Source organism: Eptatretus burgeri, chromosome 15 (genome assembly GCF_056783735.1).
Source record: "Eptatretus burgeri isolate ZD-2024b chromosome 15, Ebu_testis_v1, whole genome shotgun sequence".
NCBI lineage: Eukaryota > Metazoa > Chordata > Myxini > Myxiniformes > Myxinidae > Eptatretus > Eptatretus burgeri.
Window position 1 is genome coordinate 57,899,407 of NC_140975.1, and position 25,861 is coordinate 57,925,267.

The window sequence follows — 25,861 nt, forward strand, 5'->3', positions numbered from 1 at the left end:
AACCCCATGAGATCTTACTGTCCTGATGCATTGTACCAAATTTGGTCCATATCAGTAAGGTAGTTGTAGAGAAGATGTTTTAGTGAAAAAGAGATTTGAGGGGGGGGAGGCGTGGCCCCCTTTCCGGGGGAGATCCGGCTATGAGGAGCACAACTTCAGGTTTGGGGATGGTCCCGATGCCTTGTAGCAAGTTTGGGCTGGATCTGTCTGGCAGAGAAGATTTTTGAATAAAATACCAATATTTGTGGGCAAAACCTCCCTTTCACCCCCTTTTGAGGGGATGGATCCGGATGGGGAGCACAACCCCATGAGACCTTGCTGTTGTGATGCATCGAACCAAATCTGGTCTGGATCGGTTGGGAAGTTTGTGAGTTTTAGTCAAATGTTAAGACGTACGTACGGACAGCCAGACACGGGCACCTCTTCTGAGTTCATTTCAGAGAAATAACCTAAAAATTATTCGGTGCAAGATAACCACCCCTACTTGGTTACGTGATTAAAGACTTTTCTTTCCTCAATGACCGATGTGAGTTCAAATGGTCGATTTCCATGGCTACTTACCCTCGCAAACCCAAGCTTGCCAAGCAGGGCGAGAATGCCAACCACCTTTCACCATGAGTCACAAGAGGTCTTCATCATGCAGTGCACCAAGATATTTGTTTTATTGCACAAATGCATGTGTGAACCCAGTGAGTTTCACCAACAAGGCAATGGTCAAAACGATTTTAAGTCTCACAATCTGCATCTTGCATTCACGTGATGCCCACTTCCACACGACACGATGTCCCAGATGTACACCACTGGGTAGTCAGGTTCACATCAAAAAAAAAAAATTAAAAATCACAGCAATACTTACTGGGGGGGGGGGCTGTACTACTTTGGTGTATCAAGTTTTGCATGTGGATCTTGCCAGCAACTACCGGTTTGTTTTGCAACTCTCAACACTTTTACCCCAAAGACAACAGGGAAAGTTTAACATTCACACAGGAGACAAGATAGCCAGCCTTATGCCACCTCTGCAATATAGTTATTTTGTCCAATGATTCTGGGATAATCCCCCCAAACCCCCACCTGAAAAAAAAATCACGTCACCATTTATAATGTACAGCACCAGAAAATAGGGGGAAAGGGCAAGTTCAAACACAAGGTTATTCGTGACACACATGTGCACACACCAGGGGTGACCTAGGTAGGGTGCTGGGAGAAGGCCCTACTTACGCTGGATATATTTTACACCTACAAGCAAATGCTGAGGGGACTGCAAGCTTGACATCCCCTCATCAAGATGCTTGCAATGCAATCCTTCCTGCTGCCATACTTATGTGTCTCGCAGCTATCGCGGGCACCATCGCCAAATTCCTGCCCAAAATACTTAGTCGAGCATCAGGCCTTTCGAGCCAGTTCGTGAAAGACTTGGGCCAAAATTTTTCCCTGGCCACCCCCACAAGAACACGGCAATAACTGGGGCTGTTAAAGAAGATGTTGCAAATAGCAACCATGATATGTTCGGATCGAGTTTACATTGCATGCCATTTTAAACCAGTCATACTTTTGCTGCTCAGCAACGCAGTGTAACAAAGGGCTCACTCGGCATTGTGTGCGAATAGATATGCAATCATTGTTTACGAGCATTATTTTCCCCCCATCACCGAGCCAACGGTACATCTGCAAGCAGCCAGCATTGTAATCATCCATGGCACCTCAATGGGGGGTAGTATGTCTCAAGGAGAATTGGATAGGTCTGGCTTCTGTCAGCCTGGCAAGCTCCACACGAACGCCCACACGTTCGCTTTCACAGTGTAAACAGGCTACTCACGCCGCATACATTTTCACCTGTCAGGGAGCTCAGAGGAGAATTTATATGCATCTCAATCACTCGTATTTGCTGAGAAACGAGGTAGTGTACTGTCAGACTCATCACTGACAGTGATGGGTCACGTTTAAGACCCACAAAAAGAAAAAGGCCATGACTAACCCAATCTCATGGATTTCACACACTGGTTCCATGGAGTTGAGCCAAAAGCTGGAATCAGTGGAAGGTGAGAAACTAAAAATAACCAGCACCGGAAGCAATGATAAAGGGCGCGAATTGGAGCTGCCTCTGGGCTACGTAGGTGGCACGACTTAGCTTCCTGGATGACACCAGAGAAAGGAAAACAATTGTGACTTTTATTTTATTTTTTAAACAAAAATAAATCTTTAATAACATTGTTCATCAAAATTCACTTCTTATAGCTGCGACCCTTCAAAACATTTTTGCCTTTGCTCTTACGGTTGTTACGCTGGGTCGGAAGGCTGTTGTCACTCCTGCATTTGGACTTGTTGACCCACAAATTGACCTGTTTTTTGCACGTAACCTGCTGATGAACCTTGCTGACCCGTTGCTTGGCCTTTTCTCCAACAAAATCAGCTTTGCCTTTAACTAGCCATGATGGTTTATCAGCCTTGTCGACCCTTTTCTTTTTCTTCACACGAGCGCGTCTGTCCGCTGCTGCTGGAGGTTTCTTTCTGGCAACTGGATTGCGCACCGACCGTTGAATTCGCACCTTCCTCCCAGAAAGTTCGGACCCATGGAGCTGCAGAGCTAGGGCCACACCATCTGCACTCTGCGGAGAGAACAATCTTCAACCCATAATGTATTGTGCAAAGCAAGCAAAAAAGTCCACAGCAGACCACAGCACCAACTCAAGACACACACGGCCAAAGATATTTGAACCCACACTGTCGCTTACCTCAAAAAGGATGTAGCCAAAGCCTTTTCCAAGACCAGAGTCATTGTCCCGTACTATGCGGACACCCAAGATAGAGCCACACATCTCAAAATGTTGCCGTACAGCCTCCTCTTCAATATCTGCACAACATAAAGCAAGACTTTACAAATAAGCAGAGGAAGAATGTGGAAGGTAAGCGACAGCTGAATCAAAACAGTTATTCATAATTCACTGAAAAGGCAAATTAAATAAACTGATAGACACATCGGTTGTCCTACGGAAAAAAAAACATAATAATAAATAAATAAATAATATCACAATTATTAGCGCACCTGGACTTTAATCCTGTGAGCTAATGCGATTGAGCAGTGTCCATAGGTGAGTCAGTAAGTCATTAAACACTTCAGTCAGTATCGCTTGAACCAAACAAACGATTTTGATGAATCTTCACCACAACCTTCGTCACTCGTCCAAAGTTTGTTCACAGCATAAAATATATAAACAACACATGACCAAAAGTATGCGGACAACCATTCTAATCAGTGGATTCAGCTATTTCAGCCACACCCATTACTGACAGGTGTATAAAATCAAGCACACAGCCATGCAATCTCCATAGACAAACACTGGCCTTAGAATGGGCCGCACTGAAGAGTTCAGTGACTTTCAACGTGGCACCGTCATAGGATGCCACCTTTCCAACAAGTTAGTTCGTAAAATTTCTGCCATGTAAGAGCTGCCCCGGTCAACTGCAAGTGCTGTTATTGTGAAGTGGAAACGTCTTGGAGCAATAACAGCTCAGCCACGAAGTGGTAGACCACACAAGCTCACAGAATGGGACCGCCGAGTGCTGAAGTGCGTAGCATGGAAAAATTGTCTGTCAGTTGCAACACTCACTACCGAGTTCCAAACTGACTCTGGAAGCAATGTCAGCGCAAGCACTGTTCGTTGAGAGCATCATGAAATGGGTTTCCATGGCCGAGCAGCCACACATAAGCCGAAGATCACCATGCACAATGCCAAGCATCGCTGGAGTGGTGTAAAGCTCACCACTATTGGACTCTGGAGCAGTGGAAATGCGTTCTCTGGAACGCATTTCTCATACATGGACACGTCAGTGACCGTAGGATCAGTTATTTCATTAGTATTTGTATCGATAATCCTTGGTCCCTTGGCGAGGAGATGTTCAGGGGGGCATGCGTTGGCTAGGTTGTATTTTCCCAGTGTAATGTCTCCCCCCTCCCCCTCTGTTACTTTCAGCATTTCTTCCTTCAGACCATCATTCTGTTCATTCCCTCTGCTACTTTCAATCTTCCCTCCTTTACCCCATTTCAACAGTCCACCAATAATCTCCCCTCCATCAAACATATGCCTGGTGTTGGCTTAATGGTTAGGGTGGTGGGCTTGGGATCCTGAGTTCAAAATCCCCTTACCATTGAATTAATACCAGGTGGGGTTGACCGCCTGTCATCCTTCCGAGGGTGGCAAAATGAGTGCCAGCTTGCTGGTATCCTGTGTCGGAGTGGCGACCCGTTCAGTATTGTGCCCAATAGCGAAGGAGTAGAAGGATAAATAGAAGGATAGCGAATATCTGCTTTGGCAGCACCAACGCTCTGCACAGAGTATGGTCCCGATGGATGGATGGGTGGATCAAACATGCTTTCAACAGTCCCTCCTTCACCCCAACGGTCTTGCTTTCGGCCACACGTTCGGTCATCCCTCGGTCCGGCGGAATTCCTCTCTGTGTTCCCTCCATTCACGTATTGTTTAATAGGGCACATTCAACCCATCTGTGGTTGTTAACCCATTGGGTGCTCTCACAAGCATATTCATGTCGCATCTCACATGCACGTTCATGATGCTTGGTGCTCGTCCTGGTCTGTGAGGTGCGGTACTTCTTGCGGGTGTGGTACAGTGCAGAGCAGTGCGAACAGGCATTTTGCGTGCATGCAGGGGGAGGGGGGATGGGGACTCTCATCACAGTTTTTGGGCACATAAAGGGAGGGGTGAGGGGGTGCGTTGAAAGTTCCCTCAAAACAGCGTGGCATTTGCCAAAAGTGACGTCGTGGACCCACCCCCATCAGCTGTGGACCAATGCGGGAGAGATAAGGCAAGAGGTGATGTAAAGGATCTTGATGATCGTGAGAGAAGCCGAAGGCAGACGTGAACAGGGAAGGCTCACACGAGCAGGGACAAAAAGAGCTCCTGAGCATCAGCTCAGAGAGCAGAAAGGCTGAGAGGCAGAATGGCAGAAGCAAATGGGACAAGTTCGCATGAGCAGAAGACTCAAAGACTGAGAAGACTCAAATGGGAAGGAACAAAAGTGTGTGAGGGTAAAGAAAGGAAGGTTTTATGAGCAATTGGTGTCAAGCTTCTGTGGAAAAAAGAACACTACTTCCACGAGCGTCATCCTGCCTTCTCGTTCCTGTCAGCCATGAATAACAAGGAGGGTGAAGGTCAGCACCTCATCGACAGCCTGAGGAAGAATCTGAGGCAGAGAAGGATGAGTCATCTATTGAGCTCGCATAACTGGAACACTGACGAGAACTCACTGACTGGGTCTGGGCACCTCAGGTATGTGGCTGCGTGTCCACATCGCCACTGCATCTGCCCCATCCATTTTCCTCCGCATTCTCTTGTATATTTGGGCTGTGGGAGGTGAGGGAGAAAGGAAAAGGCTATTTTTCTTTTCTCCATCCGTTACTTTTATTATATTTTCAAGTCCTTGTTTTATTCTTCTTGCCCACTCTTCTTGTGCAAACTGCTCCAGTTCTTCCAGATTTGAAGAGTGCTTTTTTTCCCTCCCAACTGCTGTTTTCAGATCTCCCCACAGGTGTTCAATGGAATTTAGATCTGGACTCATTGCTGACCATTTCAGAACAGTCCAGCATTTTGTCTTGAACCATTCCTGGGTGCTTTTTGAAGTGTGTTTGGGGTCATTGTCCTGCTGCAAGACCCATTATCTTCAACGGAGACCCAACTTTCTGACACGGAGTTGAATATTGGGCTCCAAAATGCCTTGGTAATCTTCTGATTTCATGATGCCGTGCACACATTCAAGGCACCCAGTGCCAGTGGAAGCACAGCAACACCAAAACATCACTGAACCTCCCCCATGTTTGACTGTGGGGAAGGTGTTCTTTTATTTGAAGGTTTCATTTTGTTTTCTGTAAACATAGATGATGTGCTTCACCAAAAAGCTCTAGTTTGGTCTCATCTGTCCACAGGACATTCTCCCAGAAGGATTTTGGCTTGTTCATGTGTGTTTTGGCAAACTCCAGTCTGGCTTTCTTATGTCTCTCAGCAGTGAGGTCCTCCTGGGTCTCCTATCATAGAACCCTCTTTCATTGAGTTGGCGACGGATGATGCAAGTTGAAACCGTCGAACCTTGTGTCAGGTCAGCTTGAATCTGTTTGGCAGTTGATCAAGGTGCTTTCTCCACCATTCCAACAATCCTCCGCTGTGATCTTCAATTACCTTTTCTCTTCTGTCCACGTCCAGGGAGGTTGTCTACAGTGCCATGTGCCTGGAACTTCCTGATAACATTGCATACGGGGGACACAGGAACATCAAGGTCTCTGGTGATGAACTTGTAGCCTTGAAATTGTCCATGCTTGAGAACAATGTAATGTCTGACCTCCTCAAACAATACTCTGGTTTCTTTTCGGTGCACACAATGACACAAAACAGCAGAATTACTCCTCTCCTCTATTTAAACTGGTTGAACGAGTGATTTTTATATTGCAGGCACCTACAACTCACCACAGATGAGTTCCGTTCCAAATACAAGGAAAATCTTATACAGGTGGAGGCCATTCAGCCCATCATGCCTGTACAAAGTAAAGGAGAATCACCTGATTGGAATATAATAATTTCCAACAACTTCTAAAATGTGCCAATAATATTGTCCAGACCATTTTAGTATTTTTGTGTTGAATAAGCTAAGATTTCATAATTTTTTCATCTGTTTTTGTTTTGTTCCACTGCAAACCAAAGAAAAAAATATGTGGATACCAAAAGATTTTTAATTACAACATTCTGGAAGAAATGGTGCATTATTTGAAAAAAGTGCAAGGGTGCCAACATTTTTGGCCACGACTGTGGATGTATATATTTCTGATGGTTACAATCCCGAAACAAGAAAAAGAGTAATCAGAGATTGCAAACCCTTGCCAGCACTTCTTTTAAGTGGTGTATATATTTTTTATAAGTTTTAGGGAAATCCAATATGGCTGCCAAACCACGTGACCTATGATATTGTTACGTCTGAGGGGTGGGGGGGTATGCATTCAAAGGGTAATTAGGATGTTTAATTAGGTATGCCATGCTGTTCGAGTTGTACCACGATCTCGATGTAATAAGAAGCAATTCAGTGGTGATAAGTTGTCTAGTAAATGTCCATTTCTTTAAGGGGGAAATGATAATTGCCACGTAATTAGATAGGGAGACGGGATAGGGTAAGTGTGTTCGCGTAAACCCTGTTAGTATTCCCTGGAGGCTTGCCGTGACGTCACAGGACAGTGCTGCGGATGGCTCCGCCCCGTGATCACAATTGGCGGAAGGCGACGGCGGAGGGCCAATAAAACGGCTCGATTGGAAGTGACGAGGACTCGAGGATAAAAAGGTTCTGTTCGGGGAAATGGGGGGAAGAAGATCGAGAAAGAAAAAGCGGTTTTGGTGGAGGCTGTTGGGTCGGAGCGTGCTCGATTGTTGCGCTGGTTCGTTCCTGGATTCATCGTGTCTCGTGGCCTTGCTGTGCCTCGTGCCTCACCTCGGTTGGCTCTGGGGTTCTGCTGGCTCGGAGTACGGGGTCGAACGGCGGGCGGACCTGCCTCCCTCTCCTGCTTGCAACTTGGCGCCAGAACTGGTTCCCTGGCGGCTGTGAGCGGACTTGGGCCAAGACAGCACCACGGTGTCTCCCGCCCCTGACGAGCGCAACGCCAGCTCGTCCGACGCCAATCCAGGGACTGTTGCGTCTACACCACGGGCCAGCTACGTTGTGTGTGTGTGTGTGTGTGTGTGTGTGTGTGTGTGTGTGTGTGTGTGTGTGTGTGTGTGTGTGTGTGTGTGTGTGTGTGTGTGTGTGTGTGTGTGTGTGTGTGTGTGTGTGTGTGTGTGTGTGTGCGTGTGTGTACACCTGGCGCCTTAGAGGGTTTGAGATTTGTATATCTATTGGAATTGTTTGTGTTTCTCCCACGCCGAACCCACACCACCATCCCGTCGAATCGCCCCGGATCCCTCCTCTTGCCGAGTATTATTATTTCTGGTTAGAGAAATAAACACTATTAACTCAGTGAAAAGCGACTCGTGCCACCTTCCTCGTCCCGTTTGCGGTAGAGCGATTAAAACCGCCATCTTTGGGTTATAAATAAATAAACCGCCTCCATCGTTTCGGCTCATTCTACGTTGGCGGGACTGTTCAAGTCCCGTGGACGTCACATTGGTGTCAGGGTGTTGGATGTTCGAACCCCTCTAAATTATATTTGCTATCGGGAGAATATACCAGGATTAAAATCTCACCACGAATTGGAATATAAAATTACTACAGAAAAGCGCGCGAGCGCGGGAAAATTTTGGCGGGAGTTTTCAAATTAAATTTGATTGGCGGCAAACGGGACTTCTGCACCATGGCGGATGTGCAGATATTGGAGGAGGAAGGCCACGTGTCTGGCAGCGAGTCGGGGGAAGAAGGGAGAGACGGGGGTAGGATCGAAACCTCCCCCATTCCGAGCGTGGACCGTGCTTCATTGCCCGTAATGGAGCCGGCAGCACCGGAAACCGGCGCGATGTCGATCTGGACAATGTTGGAACGTTTAATGAGTGCAATAACAGCACAGGGGGCAGAAATGGCAAATCAATTCGTGACACAGAGGGCAGAAATGACAGATCAATTGGGGGTAATGGGGGAACAGTTGGGTGCACGGATTGATTTAATGAGGGATGAATTGGGGGAAAAGATGGAGAAAATGAAAACTGAGATGCAGTAGTGTGTGGATGTTCAATTAGGGGAAATACAAAGTAAATTCGAGGATAGATTGGAGGAAACAAAGGTAGAAATTACATTGGAGGGGGAAAATACACGGAAAAAATTGGTAGATAAAATTGATGCAACGAACATTCGGGTTGATAAAGTGGATGAAAGCCTGGAACGTCATCGTGCCTGTGTGGATGCTCGTATGCAGCTGCCAGTAGAAGAGTGGGGAGAGCTGAGGAAGCAAGGGATGAATTTGGCGGAGGAGGTAAAAGGATTGGAGGCTCGTTTGGACGAACAAGATAAAATTATGAGCCAAGATGAAGTCTTGGATAAAGGCCTGGTAGAGCCGTCTTTTGTAAGTAGAGTGTCCGGGTTGGTTGAGGAGCAGCTACAAACTCGCGACGGAGCCTTCGAGGAGGTTGTGCGGGCCCAGAAGATCCTGCGGGAAGAGGTGAATCGGTCCATTCAACGTTTGGAACAGGAGGCAAAATTGACCCATGAGACCCTCACCACAAAACATCTTTGGCCACAGTGGGCTCCGAAATTGGATACGCAGCCACAAGGGTGTTTGATCCCTGGGCTGGATTCGGACAAGGGAGAAACTGGGAAGCGAACCACCGGAAAAGTGATCCCCCTGGTAAATTTTGACGGGTCAGGGAGCCTTGAAGCTTTTCTGACGCAATTTGAGTGTATTTCCCGACTAAACGGGTGCAATGAGCGGGAACGTACAGGGAATTTGGTGGCAACGTTGCGGGGACCAGCCGCAGATGTGTTAAACGTGATCGCGGAGGGGATGTTGACCAGCTCCCACATTTGCGAGGCGTTGAGCCGTCGGTTTGGGTTCGCAGCGAACTGTGATCTGGTGCGGGCCCAGCTCCAGCACCGCAGATTAAAGCCGGGCGAGACAGTGCAGGAGCTGGCACAGGACATTTACCAATCAGTCAGGATCGCGTATCGGGACCTTACAGTGGAGGCATGGGACAGACTGGCACTAGAGAAATTTTTAGCTGCTCTTCCTGACCCTGAGATCCGAGCGCTAGTGGAGCTACAGGATCCACCCACCGTGCACCGAGCGGCTGCGTGCGCGGCCAGGCTGGCCTCGTGGAGACGGCCGGGTCGGGTGCCAGAGAGGCCATCGGTGACGATCCGACAGGTGGAGATTCGGGATCAGGGAGGGGGGCTGGGAGAAATTGGCATTACCCAAATGCTTCAGAGGATGAATCCTGTGGAACTGCCAGGTCTATCCGAGGTGCCCTTACATAGGTCGAGTCCGGAAATCACTGTCGGGGGTCGGGGAGACTAGATTGGGCTGAGCATATCGGGCCATGCTCGGCTGGTGAGATTGTAGAGAAGTGCCTCCTTTGGTGAAAAAAGTGAATTGTGGGAAAATTGGCATGGGTTTGTAAGTTCTGCTGGGTTTTAGAGTGACAATAGGGAGAGTGGGTAATTGGTAACAAAGCGGGCACAAGTGGCTGTCCAATGGCTGGTGCGTGGATCGGGTGAGGAGAAGTGCTGTGTGAGTTGTTTCAAGTTAAGAAGTGAAATGTATGGTGCACACGTTGATTTTTTTATTGGACATGGTGTGGTAACAGGGAAGGTCATGGTTGGTGAAGTGTTAGAAATGCAGGTGTCACATGTAAGGCCGATGGGGTGGGGGAGTCATGTGGGTTTTGTGGGTGGGGATGATGTGCTTGTCCGCAGGGAAACTGAAACTCACGCAGCTGAAACTCACGGTGAGCGGGAATTGTGACCCCCTTCAAGGAGATTCACCCCTGGTGGCTAATGGTGACAGTGTCTGGAGGAAACTGGGAGAGGGTCTGGTTGGGCGACCAAGGCGGGTAGGACCTTGGCGACCCAGGAAGGCCAGAGGAGCCAGTGAGACCCCTTCCAGTGTGTTGTACGGGGTTAGAGCTGATGGCTACCAGGGGGGTGGGAATCAAAGGGAGCGGGGCGGAGAAACGTCTGGGTTGGACTAAAGCTTACCTGTGGGCATGGTTGCACCTGAGATGCCCCCATCATCTTGCGGTAACCCACCCCACGGCCACAACGGGATTCAGCCTGCATGATTAAAATGAGGACCATGACCGAGAAATGTGATGATGACCATGGTGTGAGTGTTGTGAAGATGTACGAGTCCCACTCGATCCTGCACAACTTGACATGTGCAGCAAGGGCATGATGTCTGCATAATTTTGGGGCAAGCAAATTTGAAAATTGGCTCCCCAGGTAACGCTGGGTCTATTAGCATCCACTGGGGGAGGCGGTCAAGTGTAAATATCCTGTGAATAGTGTCGTTAAGGCTTAGAGTAGGAATGTAAAGTATAAGTGTTGTGTTTTTGTGGAACCTTTTGTTTCCCCTCCCCAGATCACTGGAAGAGTGTTGGGCAAGAGCGATGATCCAGAGGATGGAGTGCAACTTCGCTCAGTGCTCTCATGTGATAAAATAAAAGTAAAAAAAAAATGAATGATTGTTTCGGCGAGGATAAGGCCATAAGGGGGTAGTACATTAAGCAGGATAGGTAAGTTAGCTGCGGCTCGCTGCCCATTGCCCCTCCTACTTTATTTCGTTAGGTTAATTGGGTGTGAGTCAGTAAGTGTTAAGGCTGGTACGGTAGCGCCTGTGATATACCTTGCAGGAGCTGCGGTACCAGAGGAGGGGGCAGTGTTACGTCTGAGGGGGGGGGGTATGCATTCAAAGGGTAATTAGGATGTTTAATTAGGTATGCCATGCTGTTCGAGTTTACCAGGATCTCGATGTAATAAGTTGCAATTCATTGGTGATAAGTTGTCTAGTAAATGTCCATTTCTTTAAGGGGGAAATGATAATTGTCACGTAATTAGATAGGGAGACGGGATAGGGTAAGTGTGTTCGCGTAAACCCTGTTAGTATTCCCTGGAGGCTTGCCGTGATGTCACAGGACAGTGCTGCGGATGGCTCCGCCCCGTGATCACGATTGGCGGAAGGCGACGGCGGAGGGCCAATAAAACGGCTCGATTGGAAGTGACGAGGACTCGAGGATAAAAAGGTTCTGTTCGGGGAGAAGGGGAGAAGAAGAAGATCGAGAAAGAAAAAGCGGTTTTGGTGGAGGCTGTTGGGTCGGAGCGCGCTCGATTGTTGCGCTGGTTCGTTCCTGGATTCATCGTGTCTCGTGGCCTTGCTGTGCCTCGTGCCTCACCTCGGTTAGCTCTGGGGTTCTGCTGGCTCGGAGTACGGGGTCGAACGGCGGGCAGACCTGCCTCCCTCTCCTGCTCGCAACTTGGTGCCAGAACTGGTTCCCTGGCGGCTGTGAGCGGACTTGGGCCAAGATCAGGAGGTCGACAGCACCACGGTGTCTCCTGCCCCTGACGAGCGCAACACCAGCTCGTCCGACGCCAATCCAGGGACTGTTGCGTCTACACCACGGGCCAGCCTGACCACCAGGACCAGGTACGTTGTGTGTGTGTGTGTGTGTGTGTGTGTGTGTGTGTGTGTGTGTGTGTGTGTGTGTGTGTGTGTGTGTGTGTGTGTGTGTGTGTGTGTGTGTGTGTGTGCGTGCGTGCACCTGGCGCCTTAGAGGGTTTGAGATTTGTATATCCATTGGAATTGTTTGTGTATTCCCCACGCCGAACCCACACCACCATCCCGTCGAATCTCCCCGGATCCCTCCTCTTGCCGAGTATTATTATTTCTGGTGAGAGAAATAAACACTATTAACTCAGTGAAAAGCGACTCGTGCCACCTTCCTCGTCCCGTTTGCAGTAGAGCAATTAAAACCGCCATCTTTGGGTTATAAATAAATAAACCGCCTCCATCGTTTTGGCTCATACTACGTTGGCGGGACTGTTCAAGTCCCGTGGACGTCACAATATCATTCGTGTGAGAACGTTTTGTTTTGCATGGACAGGCGGTTATAAATGTAAAGTTTGGCATCTATCTGTTCAGCCACTTCAGAGAAGAAGACTTTTGAAGTTAAAAAAAAATGTTTTTTAACAATATGAGTGCCGAATCACGTGATCGATGATGTCATTCTTTTTTTTCTGTGGACTATTTTATCCCAAGATGACCCTCAAATTTTTCATACTGATCGGATGTGGCGTTCTACATGTGCAATTATCATGTCATAATAAGGACCCTGATGACATCATTAAAAAAAAATCACACTCATTCCCCATGAGGAGTACTTGCTCTGTGCTCAGTCATTTTTTTCCTTGGTGCGGTTTCAGAGATAGAGGTCCAAAGTTTTTCTGATTTCCCAATATGGCTGCCACACCACGTGACCTATGACGTCATAATCATCATAAAAACCTTCTACATGAGTAGTCACACCAATGGTGAAAATTCCGTCTCAATCTGACAAGCAGTTGCAGAGAAAAAGTTCTGTGTGGACAAACAAACGGACCCAAATGCAATACCCTTTCCTTTGGCGAGGGTAATAAAAGTGGGTTGATCGTATGTTAGCTTGGTGTGCTGCAGGCTGTAACTAATATATATATATATATATATATATATATATATATATATATATATATATATATATATATATATATATATATATATATATATATATATATATATATATATATATATATATATATATATATATATTGTTGTGGTTGAGGAAATTCGCAAACCACCATTCAGGTCCCATAGGTGAGACGTCTCTATAAGTACATGTGTTGTCAGCCCCAAACCCGTTGTTTAGAGGGAATAAATGCGATTCATTCGGGCTGCGACCCTTTGAGATAGTCGTTTTTCTGTTCTATCTTTATTTTGAACCAACCACGTCTCAACCGCCATCACACAACAACCACCAACCGCAACGCCGCTTCACAACAACAACAACGCAAACAGCCACGACCTTTACCTTCACAACTCGCTCCCGCAAACATCGCATCACCGCCATTCTAAACGTCGCCATGGCCATAAACCACCACAATAAACCCTCCACCACCTTCACCTCTCCTTCTGCGGCCATTCCCGCACCACTTGTGAGCACCGAGCGTCAGGCTTTCCTGGACTCGTACAGGACGCACGCCGAACCGCGAGTGAAAAGTGCGGCCTTTCCGAGGAGAATTCGGATCAGGAATGATACACGCCCACTTCTGATCCGTCCAATCAGCAAGCACGGGGCGGTTTGGCCGTATGTTAAGGGGGAGTAGAATCGGGATATGCAAATTCTCGGAACAGGGGAGACTCACGCCCCTTTTCCTCCGTCCAATGGGCGAGCGTGGCTCCACCCCCGAGCTCGTTCTGATCCAGAAATTTGCATATGGGTTCTCCTGCCGGCCTATAAAGTGCCGAGCCCAGGGTCGAGTCGGGCTCGGAAAAGGGTCAGTTTTGGAGAGCAGAGTGTGGCAGCGGCAGAGTGTGGCAGCGGGAGTCAGTTTCAGAAGAGTCAGTCTGGAGAGGTCAGAGAGCCGAGTGGAGCTCGCAGTCAGTCAGGGTTCGGAGTCTGTCGGGGAGCTGTAGAGAGAGGAAGTCTGGAGCGCGGTCGAGTCGGTTTGAGCGCAGAGTCGGCCTTGGAGGAGCGGGGAGTGAGTCGGGAGGCGAAGGCGTACAGGTGGTTTGCTGCAGTCGGCTGAGGAGAATTGCGGACGAGGCCGAATAGCTCGGGTCCGAGGCAAGGAAGACGGCGGTCGGCGACGAGCTCGCAGTGGAATCGCTCGTCGCGGGACCCAAGCAAGCCAGCTATCCTCTTTCCCCAGAGCATCAACAATTCCCCCCTCCCCCCCCCCGCGCTGAGATAGTGCGAAAAGGGGGGCCCCGTTCCCACCCCACTCCAAGCAGTGCCAACAAAACCCGCGAAGGAGCGCGGAGTCGGGGCACCGCCGCGCCACCACATTGGCAGCTCATCACAAAGACACGGGTAGGATCCACCCGGTCTCGCGGACCTGACCGCTCCTTCAGGTCCCGCGCAAATATTGGCCCACAGGCCCCGTCTGCCCCCTTGTCTTTGAGGGTGGCCATTTTCTTTTGCTTTTGAGTAAATGTGTTGTTGGCGCCGTCTGTAAAGTAAAACTGTGTAAGTGTTGCCGTGTGCTCGCGTAGTGGGTATTAGATCTGCATTGTTGTGTTTCTTTTGTAGCATTTGCTGTAGGTGCATAATTGTTGTAATTGTATATGTGTGCTCTCCGTGTGCCGCGGAATAAATGTGTATTATGTTGAACTGTTTTCCCGTTTCGCTTCGTCTTTTCTTTAATTGAATCTCCATCTTGCTTCACGTAAAGGGTTGGTAGTGGGCTTAATACACCCGATAATTAATCGGAACCGTCGAGGCCGACGATAACACCGCTCGGTTATCCCGCTAGTACGGAACGGGTCGCTTAAGTGGCCCGTGTCCGGAGTCGACCTGCGATCGCCCGGTATACCCTCCGCGTGGGTACTTAGGCGAACAACCCTATCCCACGCGGGGGGCCGATTGGCACGATCGTGGTAAGGCTGAAAGGCCCACCCGTGACTAGCTCCCGGCGTTAGTCCGAGAGGGTCACGACAGAATTGTCCGTCCGGTGGGCAACGTGCCGCGATTCGAGTTACGTGGCCGTTCGCACGCCGGCGGGCGCGAATTCGTGTGTATGTGTATGTGTATGTGTATGTGTATGTGTATGTGTATGTGTATGTGTATGTGTATGTGTATGTATATATATATATATATGTATGTGTATGTATATATATATGTAAATGTATATATATGTATGTATATATATATGCATATATATATATATATATATATATATATATATATATATATATATATATATATATATATATATATATATATATATATATATATATATATATATATATATATATATATATATATATATATATATATATATATATATATATATATATATATATATATATATATATATATATGAGCCTGGTGTTGGCGCAGTGGTTAGGGCAGCGGCTTGGGATCCAAAAGGTCCTGAGTTCAAGCCCCGTTGGGCCACTGAATTAATACACCAGGGGGTTGACTCAGCCTGTCATCCTTCCGAGGTCGGCAAAGTGAGTACCAGTGTACTGGGCCGGTGTATACCCCGGTTAAAATAGGTGTACCATGTCCCTGCGTCGTAAGAGGCGACCAAGGTTGCGTCAGGAAGGGCATCCGGCATAAAAACATGTGCCAAATCACAATGCGGATCATACGGATGATCCGCTGTAGCGACCCCGAACGGGAACAGCCGAAAGAAGAAGAAGAAGAAATATATATATGTATATATATATATATATATATATATATATATATATATATATATATATATATATATATATATATATATATGTATATATATGTATATATATATATATATATATATATATATATATATATATATATATATATATATATATATATATATGTATATATATGTATATATATATTGTTACGGTTGTGGAAATTCGCATTACACCAAAAAGAGTCCTCAGATGAGATTTCTTGGTAAGTCCATGTGTAGTTAGCCCACACCCGTTGTATAGAGGGAATATGTGCGATTCATCCAGGCTGCGATGCTTCACTTAGCCATTTTTTCTTTCTCTATTATTATTTTCGACCATTAAGCCGCCAACAACGCAAACAGCCACGACCTTTACCTTCACAACTCCATCCCGCAAACATCACTTCACCGCCATTCCCAAACGAAACCATAACCACCACCGAAAACCCTCCACCACCTTCACCTCTCTCCTTCACAACCAACAACCGCACCACCTGTGAACACTGAACGTCGGGCTGTCTAGGGCCCGTTCGGCGATTGGTGCCAAACGCACCGAGCCGCGAGCGCGAATGGCGGCCTTTCCGAGGGGAAAATTCGGATCTAAAATGCTTCGCATCCACTCCCCCTCTGACCAATGGGCGAACGCGAGGTGGCTTGGCCCCGCCTCCAAGCGAGTGTATGTGAAGTCCGTTTATGCAGATAAGCGGATCAAGGTAGGTTCACGCCCCTTTTTGCCCGACCAATGACTGAACAGAGGGTGGCGTGGCCCTGCCTCCAATCGTGTTTGATCCGCATATTTGCATATCGGCTCCTCCTGAGACCTATAAAGAGACGAGCGCAAGGCGACTCGCAAGAAGAGTGTGGAACTGGTGGAGCTAAGCGTGAGTTGGGAGAAGAGCGGGGCAGAGCTGAGTGGAACTGAGAGAGGGTGAGTCGAGCTTGGAGAGAAGTTGCGGAGGAGTTGCAGGGAAGACGGCGGACGGCGACGAGGTCGCGGTGTGGGGGTCGCTCGACTCGTCGCGAGATCTAGGCCGACCAGCCATACCCCTCTCCCTGAGCATCTTGATACTGCATACCGCAGGCAAATGTTGAGTAAGATGGCCCTAAAATGTTTGCGCTATCGTGTACCGTTTTGGCTGTATTTTGGGAACATACATACGTGATGAGAGTTTTAGTAATATATATATAGAAGATAGATAGATAGATCGATATATATATATATATATGAAAATGACTTGATTGTTTATGAGGGGTTCATTATTCATCCGTTATCTCTCCAATATATAAACCTCTTTTGAACCACTCATTCACTCACTGACAAAAATATTTACTACCTTCTCAGTGGGGTAGTGAGCTGAAATTTTGCATTTTGATGCAACTGCAAGCCAATATCAGAGGAAAATAAACAAACAAACAAACCACAAAACAGTCGAAAAAGTTCCATCAACGAAAATATCCACAAATAAAAGTTAGCCAGTGCAGATGCTGTATGCCCACTGCAGGTCACATGTCAAAAGACAATGGACAAAGAAATGGGATGCTTCATCAAATAATGTTAACAATTGATACAACTAGCTGTGCTCACCAAGCTTTTCACTTTGCTTTAAGCAGCGGCCATGGAAGGTCGTGCGGTGAAGAGCTTTACTTTTTCTACGTTTGACGTGTGTTTTAACGGTGCTTTGACCTCCTCTCTAAACAGTGTACAGCTGTAAGCGATTGCAATATTCAATTAAAAATGTAAAAATATTCCATGGTCTATCATATATTTTTATGTTGCTTTGAAAATATTACTATTTACAGTTTGGTGTGCTCTTTCAGTGTCCGTCCTTCTGAAAAGACAGGCTTTTAAAAAGTCACAGGAGACCAGACTTTATACATTAGAAAGGATGGAATTACAAGTGATTCCTCGGTCTACTGTGTGTCTCCAATTTATGATATGCTGAAGTATTGATATGTTTCAAGTGTTGATAATTCCGAAGTTATCTTAGTAATAATTTGTTCATCACCAAGTAATCGTAGTCATGATAGCACACTTTAAATATTGCGTGTTTAATTATGTTGCATTTTGGGTCACATGACAACATATTTTTGGGTCATTGTTTGATGAAGTCAATTTTGAATCAGCAACATTTTTAGTTTATCTTTTGGCTTGCACATCATTGTAACCTAGTGCTCTGGGATATAAATCTCTCAAAATCTACATCATCAAATATATAAAGTTTATATCTATTATGTCTGCATGTAAGATGCACCAGTTGCTTGCAGTGTGCAAGCATGCCCCACTGGTACCTTAAGTGTAAGCAATCCCCAATTAGCATCGACCAGAATCGGATGTCGAATTAGCTCCGTCACTCTCGGCCTCGTCTGTCTCTTTCTCTCCCCTTCCTCAATCTCTGATCCGCATGCTTCTTTAATCAAACTGATTGTCTTTTCATCGCACCTCAACATGGAGGACACAAGTGTGCTGTGTGAAGCCTCTCACATGGGGTTTTACAAATGGCGTAGCCAAGTGTTACCATGGCCTGCAACAGCACATGCACGGACACATGCAGCCTGTGACAGGAACATGAAGCTGCCTAAAAAAGGGAGTGACGCCTGCACCACGGGTGATTTGGCACACAGTCTTCCCAGAACATTCAGTCAACGATCCCCAAAGCGAGCGTATATATATATATATATATATATATATATATATATATATATATATATATATATATATATATATATATATATATATATATATATATATAGATATATATATATATATATATATATATATATATATATATATATATATCTTCTTCTTCTTTCGGCTGCTCCCGTTCGGGGTCGCCACAGCGGATCATCCGTATGATCCGCATAGTGATTTGGCACATGTTACGCCGGATGCCCTTCCTGACGCAACCCTGGTCGCCTCTTACGACACAGGGATATGGTACACCTATTTTAACTGGGGTATACACCGGCCCAGTATACTGGTACTCATTTCGCCGACCTCGGAAGGATGACAGGCTGAGTCAACCCCCTGGTGTATTAATTCAGTGGCCAAACGGGGCTTGAACTCAGTACCTTTTGGATCCCAAGCTGCTGCCCTAACCACTGCACCAACACCAGGCTCATATATATATATATATATATATATATATATACATACATATATATATATATATACATATACATATATATATATATATATATATATATATATATATATATATATATATATATATATACACACACACACACACACACACACACACACACACACACACACACACACACACACACACACACACACACACACACACACACACACACACACACACACACACACACACACACACACACACACACACACACACGACGTGGCCAAAAGTATGCGGACACCCCTTATAATTAGTGGATTTGGCCATTTCAGCCATACCCATTGCTGACAGGTGTATAAAATCAAGCATACAGCCATGCAATCTCCATAGACAAACATTGGCAGGAGAATAGGCAGGACTGAAGAGTTCAGTGACTTTCAACGTGGCACCGTCATAGGATGCCACCTTTCCAACAAGTCAGTTCATCAAATTTCTGCCCAGCTCGAGGTGCCTCGGTAAACTGTAAGTGGTGTTATTGTGAAGTGGAAACATTGAGGAGCAAGAGCTCAGCTACGAAGTGGGAGGCTACATGAGTTCACAGAACGGGACCGCCAAGTGCTGAAGCGCGTAGCGTAGGAAAATCGTCAGTCGTCGGTTGCAACACTCACGACGGAGTTCCAAACTGCCTCTGGAAGTAACGTCGGCACAAACACTGTTCGTTGAGCGCTTCAAGAAATGGGTTTCCATGGCCGAGCAGCCACACACAAGCTTAAGATCACCATGCGCAATGAGAAGCGCCGGCTGGAGTGGTGTCAAGCTCACAGCCATTGGACTCTGGAGCAGTGGAAACGGGTTCTCTGGAGTGATGAATCACGCTTCACCATCTGGCAGTCCGACGGACAAATTCGGGTTTGGTGGATGCCAGGAGAACGCTACCTGCCCAAATGCATAGTGCCAACGGTAAAGTTTTGTGGAGGAGGAATAATAGTCTGGGGATGATTTTCATGGTACAGGTTAGGCCCCTTCGTTCCAATGAAGGGAAATCTTAACAATACAGCACACAATGGCATTCTGGACGAGACGATTGTGTGCCTCCAACTCGTCATAACTTTTTTCTTAAAACATCATGTGTTTGACAGACTTGGAAAGTGATAAAAACTATTAAACAGACAAGGCCAAGGTATGGATGCATTTAGCATTTGATAAACTTTTTCATTTCAGTTAGTTCATCATCAGAATTGGAAAAAGCGAATCAAAAACAAATAAAGGAATAATAAATAAATAAAAATTTAAAAACAGAAGTGGCTGTCCCACTGAATGACATCATTTTTTCTTTTTTTTGTATACCTTGTCGAGGCTCGTGTGAGAGCTAACACACAATGCACAGCAAGGGGGGGGGCATAGACAAGAGGGGCGGGAGTGGGAAGGACAAAACAGTGGGGAACAGAGACAGGAGATCTGTGGAAGGGAGAGGGATGGGACGGGGAACATGGGGAATACAAGATGGACATTACAGGGACTTTCAGGAAGAAAAGCAGGGAATTTGAAGGAGGTGGGCTTGGGTGGATTATCGGGGGTAGAAAGGATCGAGGATTTGGATGGGGGATGATCAGAGGTGGTGGTGAACAGCTGTTTTGAAGGCCTGGAGGGAAGAATGGGATTGAATAGAGTGAGGGAGTTTATTCCAAAGGCAGGAAAAAAAAGAGGAATGAAAGAGTGAAGGTGAGCAGTGATTTGTGATTTTGGTAGTTTTACCAGAAGGGGGTTGTTGGCAGACCTTGAGCGCCCTGCGGAAATGTGGAGGGGACAAATCACAGAGAGAGCGGGGGGGGGGGGTGGGGGCGAGTCTGGAGAGGAAACGGCAGAAGACAGAAAGACCACCAACCAGCCTGCTGTGAGAGAGTGAGAGGCCCAAAGACTCAGCCTCATTGTGGGAGATGCCTTGGTTTCCACGGCGTGAAGCCGAGAAAGGTAGGAGGCAGGAGCACCAGCCCAGAGTGGAGAGCAGTACTCCATCAGGCTGCGGACGAAAGCTTTGTAAGTGGTCAGGAGCTCAGGTGGGCCGAGGAAGGACTTTGCATGACGGAGGATTCCCAGTCGGCGACTGGCTTTGGAGGTGAGGTTTGAAATGTGGCTTTCCCACGAAAGGTCATGGCAGATAGTGAGACCCAGAATCTTGAAAGAAAGGACTTCTTCCAGAGGATTGTTGAGAAAGTGGATGTGGGGGGGGGGGTTCCAAACGGTCCTTTGGGAGAGACATAGTGAGGGTGTGAGATTTGTCCGGATTGAAAGAAATGTTCCACGTGTTGGACCAGTTTGTGATTTTACCCAGATCTGCAGTGAGCGAAGAAGCTGCTGCTTGCTGGTCTGAGGGATGACCGATGGTACGGCAGAGGGTGGAGTCATCAGCAAAGAGATTTTCCAGAGAGTCAGAGAGATCATTGATGAAAACCAGAAAAAGAACAGGACCTAGAACGCTACATTGAAGAACTCCAGCCTGGACAGGTAGAGGCGATGAAAGAACTCCATTTAGGGCTACACGTTGACTGCGACAGGAGAGGAAGTCTGCTGTTAATGAGAACTGAATCAAAATGATAGATAACAAAGTTGATGAGAACCTTGTATCCATAAGTAAAATATGCTATACAAATACAATTATTATCATTATGATCCATCCATCCATCCATTGGGACCATACTCTGTGCAGAGCGTTGGTGCTGCCTAAGCAGTCTCCTTGGCTATTGAGCACAATCCTGGACGGGTCGCCACTCCAACACAGGATACCAGCAAACTGGTACTCATTTTACCGACCTCGCAAGGATGACAGGGCGAGTCAATCCCACCTGGTATTAATTCAACAGCCAAGCAGGATTTGAACTCAGGACCCGAAGATCCCAAGCCCCCCATTAACCCAACACCAGGCATGCATCATTATGATACTGTATTTTATGGCCCTCATTAAAGAATGAGCACAATGTAAAGTAACAATCAAGCCTGTTACGGTTTGTCCGTGCCAAGGTTTTTGTCCGCGCCGAGCTTTGCTCACCGGAAAGATGGTAAACTATGAAAATTAAGTACTGTACAGTGTAGTTGTGACTGAAGGTGGTGAAAGAATGTGAAGTGAATTTCATTTTTGCGAGACGTACCATAAGGCAGGTTTCCAATAAAAATGGATCGTTTATGGTCGTGCTGAAAGCAGATAAAAGTCAACATTTCAAGTTGCACAATAAACAAGCCAAATATTTGATTTATGACATGATGAATATGCATCTGAAATTGGTAATCTGCAATTTTTACAAGGTCACTGCGGTAAAATCAAACTCCAACAGTAAATGTAAAAGAGAGCAATGGGATCATCTATATATTACATATGCAAAAATGGTAAAATTATTGACACCCCTCTCACACCCATCTTGGGCTGACGGTGGCCTTGAGGTACACAAACTCGCCTTTCAGCTGTCCAAACTGGGTTTGAATCCCGACTCAGCTATAAATTGTCATCCCGGAGTTTCGCAGCCAGGGCAATTCATCGATTTGTGTGCTGTCCATCCGATGGACATTAAACTGGGCATCCCATCTGCCGGCATTTGTTGGTGGACGTCAAAGATCTCGCGGTGTCCTTCGCGATGAGTAGGCAAGCTATCGCCGGTACCATGGACAATTTAGAAATTCCTGCCCTAAACAGCAGAAGGCCTAAACAGCAGATTGCATCAGCGGCACAGCCGTGCCCTCAGCCAATGGTGCTACCCCACAGCCTTGTGCTACATACGAACAACAAAAAGCCCACCTTGCGTCGGAATGGCGATCCGTACAGGATTGTGCCCCCTAGCCAATGGAAAACTGCCTCGGCAACCTGATGTGTCTTTAGACGCGAAAGGAGTGGCTCTTATTCTCATTTCCCTTCTCCATTCTCACTTACTCACTCGTATGTCCCTTCACTTCTCTCTCCTCCATTTCCTCCCAACCCCAATCCCCTTATTTTCCAAGAACACCATCTCCTTTCATCAATTGTAATTCACTCAATTTAGCCTCCACTTCCCTGCAAATATAATAAGCAGATGGCCTCAAATGCACAAAAAAAAAACTACGAGTCCAAACAAACGGACTTGCAAAAGGAATTACAAAGGAATGTTGACAAAAAGCATTGAAATACAAACTTTAATTTGAACTCAAACTGCAAGGTCAGCTAAGAAGGCAGGAGCAACGTTGATGCTTATCCCTGTGTGGAATGTTAATTTCCAGCCCATAATGCAGTCGTGTGCGTGCATTAAAAAGCCTGCACAAACCTGTTTCTCTCCGAGGGCAGAGTCAACTCTGATGTGAAAACCATCCTGGATTTCTGCACCATTCCTGCAAATTAAAATGCCCAGATCTAACACCTCCAAATGCATAAATAAGGCAAAGGACTGGAGAATCCATCATGCTGTGTGGTACGTGCAAAACAAAATAAAAGTTACTCACCTTTCGAGTGCTGCTGAGACAGACTGCTGTTCCTGAAACACCACGTACGCATGAATGTTGCTCCTATTTGGGTGCACCTTACGTCTTTGTGGATGGAGAGGAAAGGGAATGGAAGACAAGTGTGGAAAGGGATGGGATGAGCATCCAGGTCTTTCAGGAGCAGAGACAGTCAATAAGTAACTCCCTGTCCTGTGTTTTATCCGGTGTCCTGTACTGTGTGAGCCGCATGAAAAAGCGGGGGGACGGGAACGGAAGAAACCAAGAAAAAAAAAAGGCCAAACAAGACTGAGTGTTTGAGGAAGCGGATAGGTGATACAGCTGAGATCATAGGTGACGATTTTGTTGTGCCCTGGCTTTCCTTCAGAGCAATACAAGCTTGTTTGAGTCTTGTGAAAACATCTGAGATAATTAGTGGTGCAGGCTTGCCAAACTCAGAATCAAGAAAATAATAATGTTTGCCACAAAAGATTCAAAGTTCTCTGGGTGTGTGGAAAAAAACTGCATTGTTGTCATGATACAACGTGACAATATTTCATGATAATCCATGCTAAAGAGCATGCTACTAATGCATGCTACCTCCTTGCTTACAATCCGTAATTTTTAGTCACACAGTATTTGCACAGAAAACTTGGAAACCCCACGTGGAATTGTTTGATTTCACACCAATGTTTTATTATTTATTTTGGAAGGGGCAGGGGCATTTGCACACTCAAAATGTCATGTGATCGTTTTTTTTTGGTTTAATGCTAAGCTTGACATCTGACATGACTCGACTGGCCTAGTTAATCCAATGCATAATGAAGGCCTCCCTCAACATGATTAAAATCTGAACACATTCACAAATAGCACTGTTTTTTTCAGTGAACAGTTTGAGAGAGAAAAAAAAATTCAAGTGCATAAGGCGGTCATGCGACTACTTTGTTTAACCTGGTGGTGGCTTGGGATCCTCAGGTCCTGAGTTCAAGCCCTGTTTTTTCCACTGAATTAACACCAGAGGGTTGACTCAGCTGATCATCCTTCCGAGGTCGGCAAAATGAGTACCAGTGTAGCAGCCAAAAGGCTGCACACGAAGGGTAAGGGTATTGACGGATTGATTAAATCTGGTATTGGTGTGTTGTAGGCATGATAGGCTGAATGGACTCCTCTGCCATAATTCCTTGTAAATCCTTGTACTTCAGTTTATGATTTGCAAACAAGTGCGTAATTGACAAAAAAAAACATAATAATAATCGTAATTATAAAATTAAAAATTTAACCAGTGGAACACTGAATTCCCCAATATATTTGCTGCAGTCGAGGTTTTCAAATTTTTCCCTCAATCGGTTATAGTTTGTGAATCTGTTTAGTTGTCAGAATTTGCGAATAATTCAACGATTTTGAGATATCAAGAATCCCATTATCGATACATTTTATAGCATCAACGCTCAGAAATTGTCATCATGGTCATGATTTTGAGGCGTTTAACAATTTTTACAACTTTTTCACAACCGTTTGTGGATGTCTAGAAATGGGCTTTCCAGGTGGAACACATTTGGAAATAATGGCTTTCCCAGTTCCACCTTGTATCTGGAAGAGAGACGTGAAAGCAGCAGAGTGGATGGGGGTGAACTGGTGAAATATGGGAACAATGGATTTGTAAAGTACTCCCATGAAGTTAAGAGCCAAAGAAAGGCATGACGGGTCGGAGGAGACAGCTTGAAAAAATTTTACAGACATTTCAGCGTTTGTGCAGTTTTTTTAATGTATCCTACGAAAAATGACACCTTCAGCAGCAGGAAGACAGTGAGAAGTGTGTGTGTGTGTGTGTGTGTGTGTGTGTGTGTGTGTGTGTGTGTGTGTGTGTGTGTGTGTGTGTGTGTGTGTGTGTGTGTGTGTGTGTGTGTGTGTGTGTGTGTGTGTGTGTGTGTGTGTGTGTGTGTGTGTGTGTGTGTGTGTGTGTGTGTGTGTGTGTGTGTTAGTGAGGGTAATTGGCTGAAATAAATAAATAATACAGATTATGCACACAAAAGGATAGAATTTTGTAGACTTAATCCACTCAACTCTTTGTGTACCACATTGATAGCCCCCAAAATACTGTGGTGTGGCCAATAAGTAGAGATCTACCAATTGAAGGAAGTCTGAAATATCTTGGTGAAAGCTGCTGAGCAGATTCAGCAAAGACATGATCCATTGAGAGAAGGTCTGGTAAAGAGGTTGTCCAAACAGGTGATGTTTGCTGCCTCATAACAGGCCTGCAAGGTCTTGTTGAATGGGTAAACGTTACTGTGAGGTTGCTTTTGCTTGCAATCCTGTCATGCATGGAGGCATACGAATCCTCTTGAGGAACTTGCGCCATTTCAGTCTGTCTTGGGCCCTCTGACCGATCACCATCCAGGTGGTTTCTGGCTCCCACGGCTCCTTTTCCATCGTACACTGCCAGGTCTCTATAGGCA

General features: G+C 46.2%; 1 protein-coding gene across 2 annotated transcripts in view; it reads right to left on the reverse strand.

The window, feature by feature from the left end:
- Positions 1-2,155: 2,155 nt before the first annotated feature.
- The window catches only part of RBM34 (RNA binding motif protein 34), a 59,494-nt gene continuing 35,788 nt past the window's right edge, over positions 2,156-25,861 (reverse strand). For both annotated transcript variants that reach the window (XM_085856149.1, XM_085856148.1), the window contains exons 7-11: positions 23,430-23,513; positions 23,255-23,318; positions 22,115-22,157; positions 2,733-2,851; positions 2,156-2,606 (exon numbers count right to left, since the gene is read on the reverse strand). In XM_085856149.1, coding sequence (XP_085712275.1) covers positions 2,223-2,606; positions 2,733-2,851; positions 22,115-22,157; positions 23,255-23,318; positions 23,430-23,513 — 694 coding nt within the window. In that variant the 3' untranslated portion in view covers positions 2,156-2,222. The remainder of the gene's footprint in view (positions 2,607-2,732; positions 2,852-22,114; positions 22,158-23,254; positions 23,319-23,429; positions 23,514-25,861) is intronic.